Raw genomic sequence first — 19,801 nt, forward strand, 5'->3', positions numbered from 1 at the left:
AGCATTTTCAACTTCTTCATACAGTATTTGTTTAAATATGATTAAATTTCTTGATTAAATTAGGCCACTTTATAGCTTATCAAAATCGTAAACCAAATATCTCATTTAATGAATAAAACAGTGGCAGACTTTAAAAAGACATCATTAATAATGAATGGAATACTATTGTATAATTTACCTTGTTCCTTTTAGTAACAGCACATCAAATTCAGAAATTTACAAGGTATTTTCAGTTCACTGAAAAGAAACCTTCCACAAGAGTAAGTGAAGTTGAATTCTATCTTGTGTGGCAGCTGCATTACCTATGCACCAAAACTGGCAAAATGCATATATTTCCCCTCATATACTGTCTTTGAACCTCCAGAAACATATCCTGTTTTTGTCACTGAGGGGGAATCCACCATAACCTTGGTAAATTGTTCTAATGGTTAATTACCCTCACCCTGTTAAAAATGTATACTTTATTTACAGTCTAAATTTGTCTAACTTCAACTTCCAGCCACTGGATCTTGTTACAGACCTTTGTCTGCTACACTGAAAAGTGCATTATCAAATATTTTTTCTTAATGTAGTCACCTCTCAACCTTCTCTGTGTTCAGCTAAATAGATCAAGCTCCTTGAGCCTATCACTACGAGGCATGTCGTCCAGTGCTTGAATCATTCTCACGGTTGTTCTCTGAGCCTTCTCCAATTTTTCCAACTTCCTTCCTGAGAACATCTGAACTGGACGCAGTATTCCAGCAGTGGTTACACCAGCGCCAATTGCAGAGGTAAAATAGCCTCCCAACTCCTACTTGATATTCCCCTTTTTCCCCCACAGCATTGCACTGGAGGCTCATGTTCAACTGATTATCCCAACCTGACCCCAAAATCTTTTTTGGAGTCACTGCTTTCCAGGATAGATTCCCCCATTCTGTAAAAATGGCCTACATTCTTTGCTTCTAGATGTATAACTTTACTTTTGGCCATATTAAAGTGCATACTGTTTGCTTGCACATAGTTTACCAAGTGATCCAGATCTCTCTGTATTAGTGATCTGTCCTCTTTATTATTTACTAGTCCCCCAATCTTGGTGCCATCTGCAAACTTTATTAGTCATGATTTTGTGTGTTCTTCCAGCTCATTGGTAAAAAAGGTTAAATAGTGTAGGGCCAAGAACCAATCCCCGCTTGATGTTGATTCTCCATGATTTTTTGAAGCAAAGCACATCCACAAAGAGCCCAAGTAAACAGGCTATGTATAGTGCTGCTGTCAGGACTCAGAATCCTCTCCCTGCCTACTTATAGGTCATTATTGTACCTGATGGGTCACAAGTAGCCTCTGCACCCACTGCATTAGAATCATAGAATATCAGGGTTGGAAGGAACCTCAGGAGGTCATCTAGTCCAACCCCCTACTCAAAGCAGGACCAATCCCCAACTAAATCCCCAAATGGCTCCCTCAAGGATTGAACTCACAACCCTGGGTTTAGCAGGCCAATGATCAAACCACTGAGCTATCCCTCCTCCCACTAACAGCCTCTCAAAGTGGCAGCTTTGATTAAGTCACACAGTTGTGCACCACCCACTGGCTCTGTGGAATGAAAGATGCAACCAAAACACTCCGATGCATCGGAACTGCATGGGAATCCACTGCCATTCAGACACTATGCTCCAAGGATGGTGCAGAGGCTGGGATGTGGGCCTCATCAACAGAGAAAAATAAAGATATGGCTAAAATGTTGCTTTCCGCAGCCACTTGTGAATAGAGAATTCTTCCATCATAACCTACTGCATCTTTTTATTTCCCTAATTACACTTTTAAATATACAGCTGTACCTTTAAAAACTTATAAGCAGCAGAGAGAATGAGGAGAAGGAAGAAATAGTTTTAACGACAGATCCATTGGTATGAGCTCAGAAGGAAAAAATCATACCAATTTAAGGCCAGTTCTTCCTTGAGGTAAACACTTTTTTTTTTGGCCTAGTTAGATTTTTTGATAGTTACACACCAGTCTGACTACCATGTAGACAATAAATTATAGTGAAGATTCTTAAGAGCATTATAGAGAATGACTAAGACTCATGTAGGCTGTTTAAGTCCTCATATAAATGTGCATTACTCTCGGGGTTATAAACTGCATGCTGGAAGCCTCAATATGTCACTTCAGTTATTTGTCGTAACTCTGGTGAAGATGCATGAAGCATCTGCCTCTTGGAAATTATATATACTGGCTCTCTACCCAAAACAGCTATAGCATTTGCACAAAGCATAGATAAACAACAGATTCTAAAAACATGTATATGTCTCCCACTTTTTGTTTAATTGTGAGGTTTCTATTTGAAACTCACATGATAAAGATGAGGAGAGAGAAAATTTGGTAGGAATGGTTATGTCACATCTGAATTCCTTTGCTGATCTGTCGGAATAAAGAAGTACAATCGATGCTTTTGTAACCAATTCCCTTTTCTTCCTTTTTGTGTTCTGAACAAACTCAGTGATGATGTTGGAAGATTGGCGCATGCTGGAGGCTGAAGCCTTTAACTTATCCACAGGCCACTGCTTCTTTTATGCAGTGTAAACCTGCAGTATCCTGGATAAATTTCCACTAATCTGGATGATTACAGGCTCCATGCTTCTCCTATCTGGGCCAACTAGCATAAGACAACCAATCATTCAGTCTGGTAATGTGAACAAACAAACCAATCAACAAAAACACGTAAGAGCAAAGCTGATCCAATCCCCAAACTGGTTTTGTTTGATCAAAATGATAATCTAGCAGAATGTTCTGTGTAAAATGCCAGCCAGGGTCTGGAAAGAGAAACCACAAAGGATACTGACAAGGAAGATATGATCAACTCTCTGATGGTGGAATCAAAGCAATGCTAATTAAAATAAAGAAGACCCTCTGGAAAACATGAGGACACAAACAGGAAGATGATACATTCAGAAGGGGCTGAAAAGATGAGTTTTACCACTTACCACTATACCTCACAAAAATATTAGACTCAGATTGTTTACCATCCAGCCCAACAGCTCTGCAGGCATTTAACTGACTAGAGAAAACTGAACAAGTAACCACCCTTATTAGCCAATCTCCTGTTTTAAAGGCTACCCCAGATTACATATCAAGGTACTGAGCACAGTTCTGCTTCACCTTTATTAGAGGTTGCTACTTCCTTATCACAAGCAATTTTTGTCAGTTTGAATAGTTGCTTAGAATAGGCTTTGTGGTCACTTCACCATTACTCTTTGGTTTTCCCAAGGCAAAAGGTACTAAACCCTATCTTTTTCATAATGAACCACAGTTAAACATAACTTGAAGCATCATCAAAGATGAATATGTAACATTCATTATGGCAAGACAGTGGCATGATGGAATAATTTTAGTGCTGATGATAATTCACAGCCATGAAAATACTCATGAAATATTTTCCTTGATTCTTTATATTTACAGCTCTCTTCTGATTCAAAATGCAACCAAATTCCACTTTAATATACACATTGGCAACAAAATTATGTTACTATACCAAAATCATACTTTAGGGGTACCAATTGACAGTGATTTAAATTCCATTAAAAAAGAACTTTAATAAGATATAAGTGCTGTAATCTCCTGGTGCTTGCCCTCTGTCCAGGGGTGGATTTCTCAGCAGCAAAGCTAGAAACTGTTACTATACACTACTAGAAAGATGAGGATCCATTTCTTTCTAGTGTAGAGAAGTTCTTGTGCCAGAACCCGTCGCATTCCAGCTGCTTTGCACAGTTAGGCAAGTGGCAGAAAACATTGATTTGGTTGACTTAATGTGTATCCTCTCTACACACAGGCAAATCGTATATAATTTGAAAGCTTATTATGTCTACTTTAAGATGAGGTATGATGTGGAGCTGTCAAGTGGTTCCATTACCACAGAAATGAGGATAAACAATGACACCCCATCAGCACAATAAAATGACTACTTTGAAATATTTGCATTCATTTCTGTTAGTGACTATATTGTCTCAAGACACAAAATTTGATTTCTTTGTGACCTCAAAGCATCACAACAACCATCTAAAGGATAAAACAAAATCAAATAATAAATTTGTACAGGTATCACTGAAATGTAATAGCACAGGTGACATTTCTAGTCAACAACATTATCATCATCTTGTTCTCTATCGGGAGTGTGTGGGTTACTACAGTCTTCATTGTCTTGGCATGTACACAGTTCTCTGCAGGGAACCTTGTTCTGACTACAGACATAGTTGATTGTGCATTGACCCCTACTGGTAGAGATATAAATAAGGTCTTGTAGAAGCTCAAACGCCACTGGGCCCTTGAAGAACACAGGAAGTAGTTCATCATCCTTATTTTTCCATCCATGTTGCCATGATGATCCAACGTCTGGGTTACCCATGTGCAAAGATATCCAGATCTTTGTTTGCCAAGATACTCTTTTGACATGCTCTTCAAAACTGTCCCATGTGGGAGTTTGGCCAATGACTTGTCCTTTTTGATGGCCAGATTGAGGCACAAGCAATTCAGGTCCTTTTCTTTCTTGCTCTAGTCATATAGCACCATTACCAACTTCCTTGCAGCAGAAATTGTGGTTTATCCATCACTCTCTCCCAATTTGGCAAGATATCTGAGGTGGAAAGCTCCCTTTGTTTTGACAAAATTAAAACTGATTTTATTCCCAATACTAAATACGGATGACACAGAGTCACACCCTGTTAATGTGTGTACAGCATGAAATATGTTGCAGAAGTCAGGAGTGAGTGCATCACAAATCGCATGCGCAGGTATGCAGCGACCAGTTGTGCTGGTAATGGTGCCTGTTTCAATACACGTTATCTAGTGAACAGCATGGACCTAAACATCTGTATCAGGTGACATAATCACTATGGTTCCTTTAACACCAAGAGACCCAAAAGCCATACTGGCACATACACCATGCAGAAGCATCCTTGTGTCCACTGCCTCTTGAGTCTTGGGCTTCTTCAACATCTCTACTGGTGATGGACTTTGTACTTCACCACTGGAAACGCCTCCTTACAGGAGGCGTGTTTGTGTTGGGTGTGCTCCTACATGGTCAGGTGCATTTTGAACCATATGTTCACAGAGAAATTTGCAAATGACTGCTAGCTGGATGCCACGGTTAGAAACTTTTTCCCTGGAGGCAGACGGTGTCCTCCAATCACCTGGCATTTCTTGCATCCAGCCTTACATCCTGTCTGGTGCTGGCTTTCTGCAGTTTTCACAGGGTTACAATTGTCATATCTGTCAAAGTCTTTGATTACAGACTTAGTTTTGTCAAATCTTTTTAGGACCTTTCTGAAATACTCAGCAGCCAGTTCATCAAATGTGTGGAATTTGACCCCAGACACCATTTGTATGACAGTCAGGGAACCTTTGATGTACACTGTGGTTTCTTTGTTGCATGCTCTTAGTTCATGGATTCTTTCAGCTTGAGCTCCCAGCTGGTGCCCTAATTCAGCTTTGTCTCTTCTTCTCATTGTTCCATCAGCATGGAAGAGGGACATAGGTACAGATCCTATTGGGTGACTAAGAACAGTTGTTATTGAAATATCATCTCTGCATCTTGCTAAGGATAGGGCTCTGTGGAAAACAATTTCTGGACTGATAGATGCTGTGATTGTCCCTCACTTGCCAGACTTAAATTTGGTCTTCTTGGCTATGTCAGCAAATGTTTTGATGCCAGATTTCTTGACTGGCCTAAAGAAGCACTGTGTCTCATCAGAATCAAGTGCGTCTCTCTCAAATCTCTCCATTTGTGCTTCACCAACATCTGCTACGTTCAGTAGAGATTCTTGTACATCTGATATTACATGCAGTCCAACACATATGTTGATTAGCACCTCTGGATGTGCTACTGGGTCAAACTGGTTTGTCATATTGTTGATGACATCGTTGGTAAGACCTGGGACATGCTCTTTATCCCTTTCCAGTGCAGAGACAATGACTTGTTTGTGGACTTCTTCTTTGCTACTTCTTATTAGGCCACTTCTTTCTCTCATCGCATTTGCATATTCATAATAAGAAGCTGTGGATTGTCATCCCTAACACTAATACTGTGCATAAGTGTCACTGAATTAAAAAAAGCTAGTTTCTAGAATACTTCAAAAGTTAGTACTGCATACACTGGCAATTACAAATTAAAACCTTCTGCTAGGCAGACTAGATGCCACATTGTATGTACAAAAGCTTACAGATGGAAAAACATTACATAAGGAATTCAGGTACATTCTTATCTACCCACTATTTGGTACAAACTATGGACACACAATCTACTGTTACTGATGCACAACCTTCAATGTGAGATTGATCTGGTTGGAAAATTTCAACTGAAAATATAGAAAACTATTATAATCACTTGTGAGATACTTTGACAATTAAGAATATGTTATGTGAAAACATTTCATGTTAGTATATAGCAAAAAGTTGATATTCGCTATTTTTGCCACATGCTAAATTCATTTCTACTTATGACCATTGCAGGATTTGAGTTCCTAATTCTGGAGGTCAAAGATGAGTGCATTGACATCTTTCATAGTTAATCCTACAACTTTCTTAGGCTTTGACTGATCATGCAAAATGTGCAAATGTGTATCAGCACAGGTCAAAATAAAGTATTAGATGTCAATAGACTCACAAGGTAGGTAAAAGTGGCAAGATTTTAGATCTATGAATATATTTGCCCTTGAACAAAATATTTCAAAACAAATCAATGTTAAGAAAATTAAAATTTCTATAATATACACTCAGATGTAGCAGTTTACTGAGAGTTTCAAGTGTGTCTGTCTAGATTATGTAACCTTCATTCTGTATTTTCTTATTCTTGAGTGCTACAAAGAAATCCCTTATTAAAACTCTTGACATTTAATTTAACAGGTATTTACAACCCAATGCAATGAATGACAGCAACACTATTTCCACTGTAAAGATTATGATCTAGCACATTGAGTACTAACCTGGGAGTAGGGCGACCTAGGTTGTATTGACCTAGGTTGTATTTTCACCTCTGCCACTGATGTTCTGCATGACATGGAGCAAGTCACTTTGGCTCTTTGTGCCTCTGTTTTGCCTCCCACCGTTTGTCCGTCTTGTCTATTTAGACTGTCAGCTTTCCAGGTTAGGGGATGTCTCTTATTATGTGTTTGAACAATTGAGCCTCAATCTCTGTTGGGTCCTCTGGATGCTACCATAATAAGTCACTGATTACATGAAGCTCTTTTAATGCCACTAAATGGTCCCTTCAAAAAAAACTCATCTCAGAAGTCCTTCCCACTTTCTACCTGGTGCTTTGTTTTGACAGGATATGGTTTCCTTACCCTAGACTGAGCAGGTAGCAGATGGGAGAGGGAGGAAGAACTTATGCAGATAGAGAAGTATCACATTGAAAACTCATGCAGAACTTGTCAATAGAACAAGATTTCTTTACTAGAGTGCTAAAAAAAATAAAGTGATTTACTGTTGATTCAGCAAATCGGTTGAACAGGCATGTGGTGTTTGTTTTTTTAACTTAGGCTACACACACACACAATTTAATCAAGCAAGATCCTGATCTTCAGTCACTTCCATCAATGATGGAAAATCTGGACTGAAGGAAAATTGAGTGACATTTGAGTGACAGCAAGACCATCATACTCACATTATAAATGGCAGGTACCACAAGACTTGGAGGTAGGGGAAAATGCAGCTTATTTTTTTCCTATTTGGGCCGATGGAAAAATCTATGTGACCATTTAGTCTTCTATGACTGACCAGACTCACCAGAACTGGCAAAGAGAGAGTGCGAATTATATACTGTGTTCCAACTGGGCCTTCATTCCCACAGAGAGAAGCAGGGGGTTTTCTCATGGTCACTCGCTCAGGGATTTTCTGTTGGACAGCTTCTGGTCACAGCTGGTGCTAGAAGCCCTACCAGTGAAGGTTGCTGAGGGAACTGGAAACCAACATGTTTCTTGGCTGCCCTTGCCATACTCCCTTTCCAACAAGAACCTCCTTCTTTGTTGGTGGTGGTATCCCCCTATCCCCACAGTCGCACAGTTGAAGCTGCTGCCATTTTCTGCCATCATAGCCACATGACTAGAGGGCTATCAATCCTCAGAGCCTTATACCTGGGTTTCTAAAGGGGCTAGCGTAAATCCAGGGTGAAATCGGTTCAATAAGATTAATATAAATAATTTTTCATCCTCCCTATAAAAATAGCATGAGTAAATTAAACTATTTAATTTTATTGCTCCTTTAACTAATTCTACATTTAGGGAATGCAGAGATATTGAATACCTGTGCTTTTCACAGTACAGAATCACTATATAGTACCATAAATTTATCATCCATACTACATCAACCTGCTTGCCTGATGTAATGTGCCTGTTAATATGATGGATTTGTATACAAGCATTATTTCTGGAATAGTCACATGTAGAAGAACTGGTGGTTTACAGGACTCCCTTTGAAGTAAAGGTCACAGATTTGATCTACTTTGTTATCAGGAAATTGAATAGCCCAGTCAAAAAAGATTATGAATCACTCCTATCAGAACCACAGAGCAACATTTACTCTGCAGAAGCTGCCAGTAAGGGTTAGTTAAGACAATATCAGAAAAAATATATATTGAGGATTTGGCCAATATGACAAAATGCCCTAGAATATGTATAAAGAGTTTTTAACATAACAGTTCATTAAACATTTTGTTTTGATTTTTCTGTAGATGGCATAATGCTGTTTTACAATTCACCTTTGGTTTCATTATGCTTAAAACTGACCTTGATGTGTTTAGGTGATGAGGAACAATTAAGGAAAAAAAAAAACAGGAAGGGAGGCTACAAAAAATATAACAACTCAGTTCTAAAGCTAAGTGGGTTTCCTATTTGGAATTAAACTATTATATGGATTTGTGTTGCCTGTCAATTTGCCCATTATCTGAGATGTCTCAGCTCAGGGAGACAGCAGCTGCTTGCCCCGAAAATCAAAGAACTATAGAAAGCAAATAAACTCAAGCTTAATTCCTTTGAGGAAGCAGATGCTCTGCTGTAAATGTCACTCACTCTTTCACATGTAACCCAGAATTGTCACCAAGGTCCTAGTGGGTTAAGCACTTCAAACATAAATAGCGAAATGTCTAGGAAACAAAATTAATGGCTTTTTCTATTAGAGGAATTTCTCCATGTTTCATTCAGTTATATTTTATAGCACCAGAAAATGACCCAAATAAATCTGAAGTCTAAATCTCATCATGTTCAACAGTACTTCTAATTCAAAGCTATTTCACTGTGGTCCTTTCATTGACAGAGAATCATAGTATCATAGAAATCAGAGATGGAAATCATCTATGAGCGTATGTCCATCACCCTTCAGGACAGGATCTCTCATTGGCAGGAGCAGTCTTCAGGAGCGAGAGAAGCTTGCTCCTCTTTCCAATATGAATGGAAGGAGACTTCAAAATCAGCAGATTTGGTGAATGCCCCCCTTAGCAGGAACTACCTTTGGGCAGTGAGGTAGCTAGTTTTGAGAGACAATTTTCTACAGTTGGGTAGGTCTGCAATCCTATCCCCACCCAAAATGTAATTTCCTTCTCAGACAGTTCCTTCCATGGCAGGAATTGCTAGGACTGACCAGTTTATTTCCCAGGTGGCAGGAACATGACAGCCCACATGATTTTATTTTGTCACCCCCATATCTATTATTGACAGTCGCACTCTCTGCCAGGATACAAACATCAACCATCTTAGATGTCTTCCAATGTACAGTTTTGCCCTCTCTACCTAACATATTGCCTGAGAAGGCAAGAGTAGAAATCAAATTGTGATTCTGTCCTAATCGATAAGATTTCTCATAAAAATCCCAAATGGTAATAATTACTATAAACCTACTGGAAGTCCTTGATCCAATGGGCTGTAAAAGCTCTTTCAGAAGCATATGTTTTTATCATTCCATTGTTTCTTCAATACTCCCATGCTGCCATATTTCTGGACAAAGTCAAATGATTCATCTTTAAAAGTAAACATGTGTAACAAGATTTATCAGACCCTTAACATTATTAAGGTATGGCTGTATATGTGTGTGCACATGCTTGTGTATTCTTCACTACTATATCATATATCAAGAACAATATACGCCAACATCTGAGAAAGAGGTGCACTTCATCCACAGAATGGGGCAGACAATCCCCAAAGCTGGTGGATATTCCAATACTTAGATTTACCAAACCAGCACAAAACAGCTTCTGTAATACCTCACTGGCTACCCAGAAGCCAAGAACACAGTTCCCTTAAAACAACTCAGCCTTAGGCCTCCACCCAGACACCCAAGTCAAATATGATGAGGATTACTGTAAATCTTATTCCTCATATAAGAAAGTTCTACCAATCCCAAGGGATCGGACACATTAACTCCCAGGTTAAGGAATATTTCAGATCTTACCCAAATACACGCTACAGCCAATTCTTATTAACTAAACTAAAATTTATTTAAAAAAAAAAAGAGAGAGAGAATTGGTTAAAAGATCAGTATACATACAGATATAAATACAGTTTTGAGATCAGATTCACAGTAGAGATGATGAGCTTTGTAGTTGCAAAGAGTTCTTTCAGAATTAGTCCATAGGTTATAGTCCAATGTTCATATTCAGGGTGATCCAGACAGGACTGGAGATCTCAATCTTACGATTTAAGCTTCCCCTGCATGACGCATCAAGTAGATCTGAGATAAAAAGGATCAAGACCCAAGGGTTTCTATACAGTTCCAGGCCTTCTTTTGAAAGCATGGAGTCCTTAGGCAAATAATAGGCAATTATGGAAACTTTGAAGTAGACCTATTTCCTAAGCACCACTGGCAATTAACTATATAGATTAACATAAGGTAATCTATCCATTAAGCAGTTTATCACAAACTTTAAAGAGACATATAGACAATGACACTATTTCACCCAAGATTCATCTAAATGTTAATATTCCCTTTTGATCTCTGAATCAATTGCTATAGTGATAGCCATGTAAACAGACAGTTTCTGTCTAACATCTAACAAGATATAGGTAAACACATAGTTAGTATCACCTCCAATTCTCTAACAATACAGGTTTGCATTTCAAAATTCTAGTCTATCTAGCATGGAATGGACCTAATTACCATTCACATATTTTTCTAACATGTATGTAAAGGTTGATTCTGGGTCATTTAGCCTGCGAGCTGCTTAACCATTTCTATTGACACTTTCTTGGCACACTTTGTATAAGATTTGTATAGCAGTGGTAGCAACAATGATTTGGTCATATTTTAATCCAATAATGTTATACCTGGCCAGAAGCTTACAGAGTGCCATCGAGTGACCTTATTCTCTGCTCCCTGGATTCAGCCCCAGCCAGGGAGCCCTGAGGATTAGCGGGCGGGGGGGGGGGGGGGGGAGGGGAAGGAAATCAGATACTGAATTGCCTTCAGTTTTTATGCTCTCAGCCCTTGCACCCAGGCTAGTCATCACCAACCTGAGTTTCCCCGTTTGTTCTATGTTTGTACAGTACTTAGCACCATGAGTACAGCTCCATGACTGGAACTCCTAGATGCTACCAAAAGTACAAATAACAGAATAAAATAATCCCCAGGTGTCTGGCCAATGATAGACACTGAGGGGGCAAAGTAGCCCTTTTGTGTTTAGATTCTCAGGTCACTAGTACTGCAGGTCACTTTACACCTGAGAATCTGTTATGCTTTGTTCCCAGTGGTACAATAGGTCCCATTAGAGGCTGTGAAGAATCTGAGGGACCACTTCCTCAGCTGGTATAAATGGGTGAAACTCCATTGTGGAGCTGTGTTAATTTACACCAGATTATGATCTTGCCCGAGATGCTGCACTGAACACAGCTCTGAGGCACTCTAGATTCAATATCACTTTTGAAGCACAGAGGGAGAATACAAACTGAATAGCAAGCTAGTGCTACCCATCTACAACGAGCAGAACTTTACGTTGCATTTTATTTCATCTTTCTCACTTGATTTGGCAGTTTCATCTCTCCAGCACAGTGCCTTTAGCTAGTGTCTTCCATCATATTCACTTTATAATCATCTAACACTTAGTTACAGAGAAGGGCAGGGATGTAGAGTGAAATTTTAAATTTTGGGCTGAGATGAGACCGAGGTGGTGAGTTACAGCTCTAATAGGGATTCCTGACTTTGACTATTACATTAAGGCTTTCTCAGAAAAAAATTAATTTACAGATCACCATTGAAACACATACAGCATCATTTAAGACAGAATCAATACATCATGGATAGCCTGCTGAATGTAATTACTTTGTAACGTGTGGAGGGGAGGGGAATCTAAGTCAGAATGGTGATTAAGCCAGGGAGAGAGTTGCTACCTTTTATCGAAATGTAACAGAGGCAACTCCATATAAAACCTTTCTAAACACTAAATGTTTTTAAATCCTTTGCAGATTGATGATCGTCTATGTGTCTCTTTGTGCATATATGTGACTATATGCTAGTTTTGAAAATTTCTCTTCTTATACTTACATTACACATACATTTTGCTTCTTACAGATTAAACGACACGGTAAAATCTTTACACATAGCATCAGACTCTCCTTTTTAATCAGTGTTCTATTTACTATGGTAAAGGTTGCAACAAAGCTGTCAGCATCTTTGTTAAATATGTTTGACCTGATTCCATTTTGGTTTCCTGGATCAGAGTGGATAGATTCTCCCCCTACCTCCCCTGTTCCCACCCACCCCCAAGAAGTGTATTATTGCATGTTATAGGCTAACAAGAGGGCATTCCAAAGCCAAGTCTACACTTGCCTTCTTTCCTTTCAAGTTTCCCACTGTTGTTATAGCAGATTAAGGCCTAATCATCTATAAACACAATCAGGCTAACACAGTACAGTAACTCCTCACTTAAAGTCGTCCCGGTTAACGTTGTTTCGTTGTTACGCTGCTGATCAACTAGGGAACATGCTCGTTTAAAGTTATGCAATGCTTCCTTCTAATGTCGTTTGGCAGCTGCCTGCTTTGTCCACTGCTTGCAGGAAGAGCAGCCCATTGCAGCTAGCTGGTGGGGGCTTGTAACCAGGATGGACCAGCAGCCTCCCTATCAGCTCCCTGCTCCCCTAAGTTCCCTGTGCTGCAGCCGCCCAGCAGGCTATCAATCGGCAGTTCAGCTGTCCCTCCCCCCACTGCCATCTGCTGATCCTGCCCTCTGCCTTGGAGCTGCTCCCAGACTCCTGCTTGCTGTGCAGCAAGCATGGGGAGGCTAATGTCAGGGTGTCCCCCTTCCCCCTGCTCCTCACTTACCCCTTCTCCATATAGAGCAGGGAGGGGACACGGACGGAGAGAGACAGAGAGAGCTTGGGGCAGCATCTGCTGTCTCAACTTCCTGATCCACTTAAAAAGACAATGCACTTAAGAGTGGGTCAGCTTACTTAAAGGGGCAGTGTGCATCTCTCTCTCCCACACACAAGGTATGTGTCTGTCTCTGTCTGCTATGCTGTTCCCCCCCACCTCCTGTTCGTGCTGCCTTGATGAGAGGCTACATTAACAACAGTGTGTTAACCCTTGAGGGCTCAGCCGAGTGCTAGTTCATCATTTAGCAGCAAGGCATTCCCTGGGAAATATCCCTCCCTCTTCCACCCTCTAATTTCACCACCTCAATCAAGCTTCACAATCATCATAGCTGTGAACAGTATTAAATTGTTTGTTTAAAACGTATACTGTGTGTATATCTATATAATATATAGTTTTTTTGTCTGGTGAAAAAAATTTCCCTGGAACCTAACCCCCCCTATTTACATTAATTCTTATGGGGAAATTGGATTCGCTTAACATCATTTTGCTTAAAGTCGCATTTTTCAGGAACATAACTACAACGTTAAGCAAGGAGTTACTGTACTCAGGAGATAAAAATCCCTCTCCATGCTGGTTAGAGAAACAGGGAGATCAACAGCCAAACTGAACATAATTTGCAGCTGTAGTGTAGACACAGCTTTAAGGAGGCAAAAAAGTTAGTGGTACACTACACTTCCAGTTTTGTTTCCCCACCAGCTTCCCAAGCTGTAGATGAGAGACAGAGGGTGAGAGGGAGAAGGAGAGATTGATGGAGTGAGCCGCTAAACAACACTTTAATAGTAACTTTCATCCGTCAAAGACTATGAAAAAAGGCACAAGGGAAAGAGCAGATTAGTGAAACAAGTCCCCATAAGAGCATAATTACTTTTCTCCCTGCACCCCAAAAAGGATTAAAGTGCAAAAGAGAGTTCACAAAGCAAAGCCTGTACCAACTAAAGGCTAATTTTTAAAAATGGGCCAACTTCATCCCTTGCACAATTCCATTAAGATAGGTTTGGCCCGTTTTCCATATTCAGTTTTTGCAAGACCCTTACCTCCTAAGTCACTTGGTTTTAGTACTTTATTTTTATCCTGTAAGCTTGCTTCAGGCTTGCAAGCCTGATTAACTTTTGTTTATTATTAAGGAAAGTGCTTTTGCTTGCCAGCTGAGTCCTCCCCAGTTTCTTAGAGAAGTAATGATTTCCAGTCCCTCCCTCCATTACTCACGGTTCAAAGTACTAGTTCCTGAAGTGGAAACGGATATATCCTTGCCTCACAAGATGTTACGAATACTGCTTCATTGTTCCCAGAAGTTTCATGAAGAGAAATGTGAGGACAACAAACCCATCCTCTTCCTCAATATAAATACCTATCTACTGATATGTGCATTTACAGACTGCCCTGTGTATGGGGTAATGTGTAAGTGCATTAAGAATGTAAGAAAGGCCATATTAGATCAGACCAATGGTCCATCTAGCCCAGTATCCTGTCTTCAGTCAGTGGAAGCTGTTCCACACCCCTAATCATTTTTGTTGCCCTTCTTATTGCCTCAGCAGTGTGGCAACTCCCATGATTTTATCACAAGACCATGATAATTGGTGCTTTTCTTAAAGCTCCAGCTCCTAGAGGCATGTGATTATGTGAGAATATCAGCTTTCATTTAAAAACAAAAAAAGCATGGCTGAAGAGAAAAGCTTGAAAATGTGACCAAAGTGCATCCTAAAGGTTCAAAAATTAAGGATGCAAATAAAAAGGCACAAAAATATTTTTCTCTTATGGTTTTGGGGACCTAACCCATGAGTTTTGAATGCTGGAGGTTGGTAATACTGCCTCAGAAGCAACTCAGTGAAGGAAGTTTGCCTCAGAGATGCCTTACCAGGAGCAAATTGCTGACATTGAGCCAGCTTAGATGTGCTGGCTTGCACCTGGGGGCCAAAGCCAAGACCATGCCCACTTCCCATCCCTCCTGCTCAGGAGGGGAGCAGCAGGCACACAGTGCCTCCTTATTCCCATGTATCTTGACCCAAGATCCATGGAGGTGGCACAGGGGCATAGCAGATCTTATTTTCCCTTACTGTCCTGTGGAGCCATGAAAACAGAGCTATAATATGACCCCTGAGAGGTCTTCACAGACCATCCTTGGCCTATTTTCTAAATATGTGTACAGTGTCTTCTGTCCACCCACCCCCTTCAGGTATGATATTTCTTCTCCGTGATACATTAACAAGTTTAGGTCTCTGGTGGTTACTATATACACGGAACCCAAAAGCCTTTAGCAAGGGTGCAAAAAAATTAGGCTTTGCATTGTTGCTGACTGAGTTTTCTGATTATTTGTTGCTCAGCATTATAATATTAAAACCCTAATTTGTTGTTCTTCCTAGTGCTTTCAGCCACTCTGCTGTCCTTGCGTTTTCAGTTCGGGGATTATTTCTCTTGCATGTTCTAGGTAATTCACTGAACCCAGACTTCCCTTCTTCTGTCCTCCTGCCATTCAATTTTTTATAAAAAGACTTTTCTTCTCTGCTAACACACTTTTAATCTCTCTCTCTGCAAAGCCAGGATGACTGTTGCTCCCCCTTACTTACTTTCTTGAAAACTAAGGTAAATATGTTCCATGTGCCAAGTGAAACTACCCTGAATTTATTTCCAATTGCCTTTAAATAAAGTAGTTCCCCTTAATCCCTCTGTCTGAACTAAAACAGAAATAGAACTTACTTTCCTAAAACACAACATTTTTTCTCACTGAGTGCAGCTGTTTGATAATCAAAGGATCCTATATAACCATATAATAACTGCTGCTTTCAAATGGTCATGAGACTCCAAATCGCCCATAATTTTCTCGGAATCAGCAACAACCAGGTAAACTAGCTTCTCCAGCCTCAGTGGTACTTAGTGGGAGAAAGAACTCTGTCATCAATCTATTTCAATTAAGTTTTTGCCTTGCAGAATTTTCAGCATGTGCCTGTTTGCGAGTTGCTTACAGCTCTCACGATAGTTACCTTACCTAACTAATTTCAATTCCTAGTTCCAACTTGAGGGTTTCAACTATTACCAGAGGTTTATAAACCGCACTTGCCTCCCCACCAAGCTTTTGCAGAATTCTAGACACAGCAGGATTCTCACCACCCATTGACATGATACCTTGGACCAAAAGTATCATCATCTAGGTTAATGCACAATAAAAACGCAACACCGGACACACTAAGAAGCTGATATTGTGATGATACATAAAGTTCAATAAAACATGTTGACAACTATTGTGAACTTTTCCTCTACAGACAAACCCAATATGGTAATCCTTTAGAACCTGACAGAACAAGATTTTCAGAGTCCAAGTACACCTACACCTGCTAACTATATGAAGATTCAAGAGAGTTTAAGCAATCCGCTAAGCAACTCAATCAGTGCCTGTTTATATGCTAAATAAGCTTTAAAAAGACGTACATTAAGAACCAGTTAATTTTTTAAGATGATCTATCTGGCAGGCAGTAAGAGGATTTTATTATTTGTATTACAGTGTTGTGCTATGCACTATAAAAACACATAAGAGTCAGTCCCTGATCCAAATGTCTCAATCTAAATTGATGAGTCACACAAAGGACAGAAGGAGAAACACCGAGAGGAGAATTGACTTGCCAAGATCACACAAGAAGTCAATGGCAGAGCCTGGACTAGAACCCAAAGGTGAACTCCTGATCCCATTCCAATCAACGGGACTTTTGCCATTGACTTCAGAGGACCAGGATTTCACCCCATGTCTCCTGAGTCCTTGTCCAGAACCCTGTCTCCTAGACCACACTACTCAATATGGTGCCCTTTTTATATTAAGCATCCAGATGACCTCTCATTCTGTAGCATCTTCTCTTCCTATAAACTGATACTAGACAACTGGTTGAGACAAGAATTCCCCTGATGCTGTCAGGGAATTCCCTTTTCAAATGCAGAAGTCAACATTTTTATATCTAATCTGACCAGCCACAATATTAACTCAGTAAAATAGACTGGCAGCTTGTCTCTCAGTATCCCTTTGAAAAAGGCCCAAAGAGGTCAGAGTGTTAGTCTTTGTGTGTGTAACCTGCAAAACACACACACACACACACACACACACACACACGTTTCAATTTCATTCTGATTTTCTATCCCAAAAAGGCAGTGATTAATGTGCCTGGAGCATTGAAAATACTCTACGGAATAGTAACCCAAATCCCACCAACATCAATGGGCATTTGAATCTCTGTGTTGTATGGTAAGGCTAAATAGCTAGGCATTTATAAAGCACCTGGTCACCATGGTATATCCAAGTGTGGAGTTCTTCGACATGTGCAGGAGCTGCTTTTCAGTCATTTACATTTTAAAGACCTCTTTAAAGCCACATAGGCAGCTAAATGATATATAAGTAGCTCAGCTGGAGAGCAAATTTTGATGGCCAACATATAAAACCCTTAAAAATGACAACAACAATGGTTACTAGAAGCCCTGCCAGGTGCCCTTTAATAATCAGTGGATCTGATTAGGGTTGCAATGAGAAGAGACAGCAGGCTGTAACATGACTCCATGGTGGTCTGCCAGGACACCCTTACAATAGAGACCCTAGACGCAGTGGGATTTTTCATGTATAATAAATAAAGTAATAGAATAGCAGGCTGAGCTCCTTGCTGAACACCAATGCCCTGCACTGTGTATGTTAAAGATTCCTCCAAATATTATGGCAGGATAAAAAGAAGCAGAGAGAATTTATGATTTCCTCCTTGTGACCGCCTGCTGAGTCCCCAGGGACTGAATGTCAGATACACGACTACATTTGCAGCTTTGTAATGCTGCCGTGAACATCTAAATAACACTGTCAGCATAACATAGAGATCTGTCCGCCAGGCTGCCCCAGCCTCCCTTCCCTATTGGTGCTCACTCTGCCATAGAAATATGTCTTTCATAATCTGTTATAACAACTCCTGGTCTGAAGCTCTTTACAATAATTTAGCTGGAATCATGGAGTTTATCTAAAAGAAATTGACCTTCTGGATTAAAGGGCAAAAGATTTCAATGTGAAAACCCTTCACCTTCTTTATTATAAAGATGAAGACTGCAGTGGGATGTGGGTGCCAGTTGTCAATGCTACAGAGACTATGTCTGGGTTTGGATTTGTATTTTTGCTCTCACTTATCCCCGACACGCATAGGCAGCAAGTGGCTAGAGTTAGAGTGGGTTCAGTCCCCTCAGATCGATCAGATCAAATCAGCAGGCACAGCCCCGTAGCTTGGAGTGCCAGGGCCAGGAAGGGGCAGGGCATTGCAGGTGCACATGTTATGGGACACTGTGGCAGGCTCCCACAAAAGCCAATGGGCCGGAGTGGGGAACCGGTCAGACCCAGCCTCATGGGACAGGTGCCACTGCTGCCTGCCTGCCTCCCTCTTGTGGGCATCCCCTGCCTATGTCCCCTTGGCAGCCAGAGCCCCATGGGAGGAGAGGACCAGGGGCCACCCAGACACTGAGCCAAGTCAAACCCCCACTCCATCTGGGGCCAGAAGGATCTGGTGCCCCAAGGTGCGGGGCTGCCCCCATTCCCCACATTGACCCAGGTGAGTGTGCTGGAGAGGAGGTCTCGCCCTGCTGGATCCGCCAACACCAGTGCACCTGCCTCACTCAGATAGCTTCCTAGAACCAAGGTAACTTGGAGGGGCTTCAAGTCTATGACAAATGGGGTCTCTATCTCCACTCCTCTCCAGCCAGGAGGACTTAGGGGGAAGGGGTGGCAGACTGGCTGAGGCTGCTGTTGCAGTATTCCAGTATGACCATGGCCTCCTGGCCCAACTCTTGGGCAGGAGCAAAGGGCTAGAAGCCCAGGTCTGCCCCAAGGAGGGGCTGGATGGAGTGCTAGGGAGAGGGCCAACAGGGCCCTAACAGGGCAGAGAGCTCAGGCAGGATCCCGGCACCATGCAGGGTACAGCTCCCACAGGTCTGCCCTTCCCAGAGAGTGTGCCCCTTGTCACTAGGGGTGAAGCTGGGGAGGGGCTCTGGGGAGGGGCACTGGGGGATTCCGGCTTCCCGAGGACACCCCAGGGAAAGGCTGGGCCAAATCCAACCCCAGGCCAAGTTGGCAGGCCCTTTCCTCCCAGCGCTTCTCCCCACAAGGCTGCCAAAGGACCTGCCCCAGAGCCATTCTGTGCCCCAGCTCTCAGCCCTGCAGCACATGGGACTGAGCCCAGCACAACAGTTGAGGGCCCTCGTCTCATGGGCTTGTTTGGTTTCTTTGTTGTCAGTTCACCTGCTCAGTGGCAGGAACTGGGTCCAGCCCAAAGGGGCAGCAAGCTCGTGGAGAGAGAAGGATCACCCCAAAAGGGAAGTGAACTGGGTGGAGATTTCAGAATCCACTCCTTTTGTCCTGCCCCATTTTCTTCCAGAAGCCAAGACCCAGGCTTTTCACAAGATAGCAGAGTGAGACCTTTCCCAGTACATTTTGTACTATACTTCTGAAGTTATTGTGCAGTTTTCAGTTCAGTAA

General features: G+C 41.3%; 1 protein-coding gene across 3 annotated transcripts in view; it reads right to left on the reverse strand.

Moving 5' to 3' along the window:
* The window catches only part of SERGEF (secretion regulating guanine nucleotide exchange factor), a 261,315-nt gene that overhangs the window by 80,354 nt on the left and 161,160 nt on the right, over nucleotides 1–19,801 (reverse strand). Inside the window, exon 11 of one of the 3 annotated variants that reach the window (XM_034770208.1) lies at nucleotides 10,487–10,689. The exons of the other annotated variants lie outside the window; for them this stretch is intronic. Within the exon in view, the coding sequence (XP_034626099.1) occupies nucleotides 10,595–10,689 (95 nt within the window). The 3' untranslated portion in view covers nucleotides 10,487–10,594. Of the gene's footprint in view, nucleotides 1–10,486; nucleotides 10,690–19,801 lie in introns of those variants that run through there. 3 annotated transcript variants of the gene reach the window in all.

This window comes from Trachemys scripta, chromosome 4, assembly GCF_013100865.1.
Source record: "Trachemys scripta elegans isolate TJP31775 chromosome 4, CAS_Tse_1.0, whole genome shotgun sequence".
Classification (NCBI taxonomy): Eukaryota; Metazoa; Chordata; order Testudines; family Emydidae; genus Trachemys; species Trachemys scripta.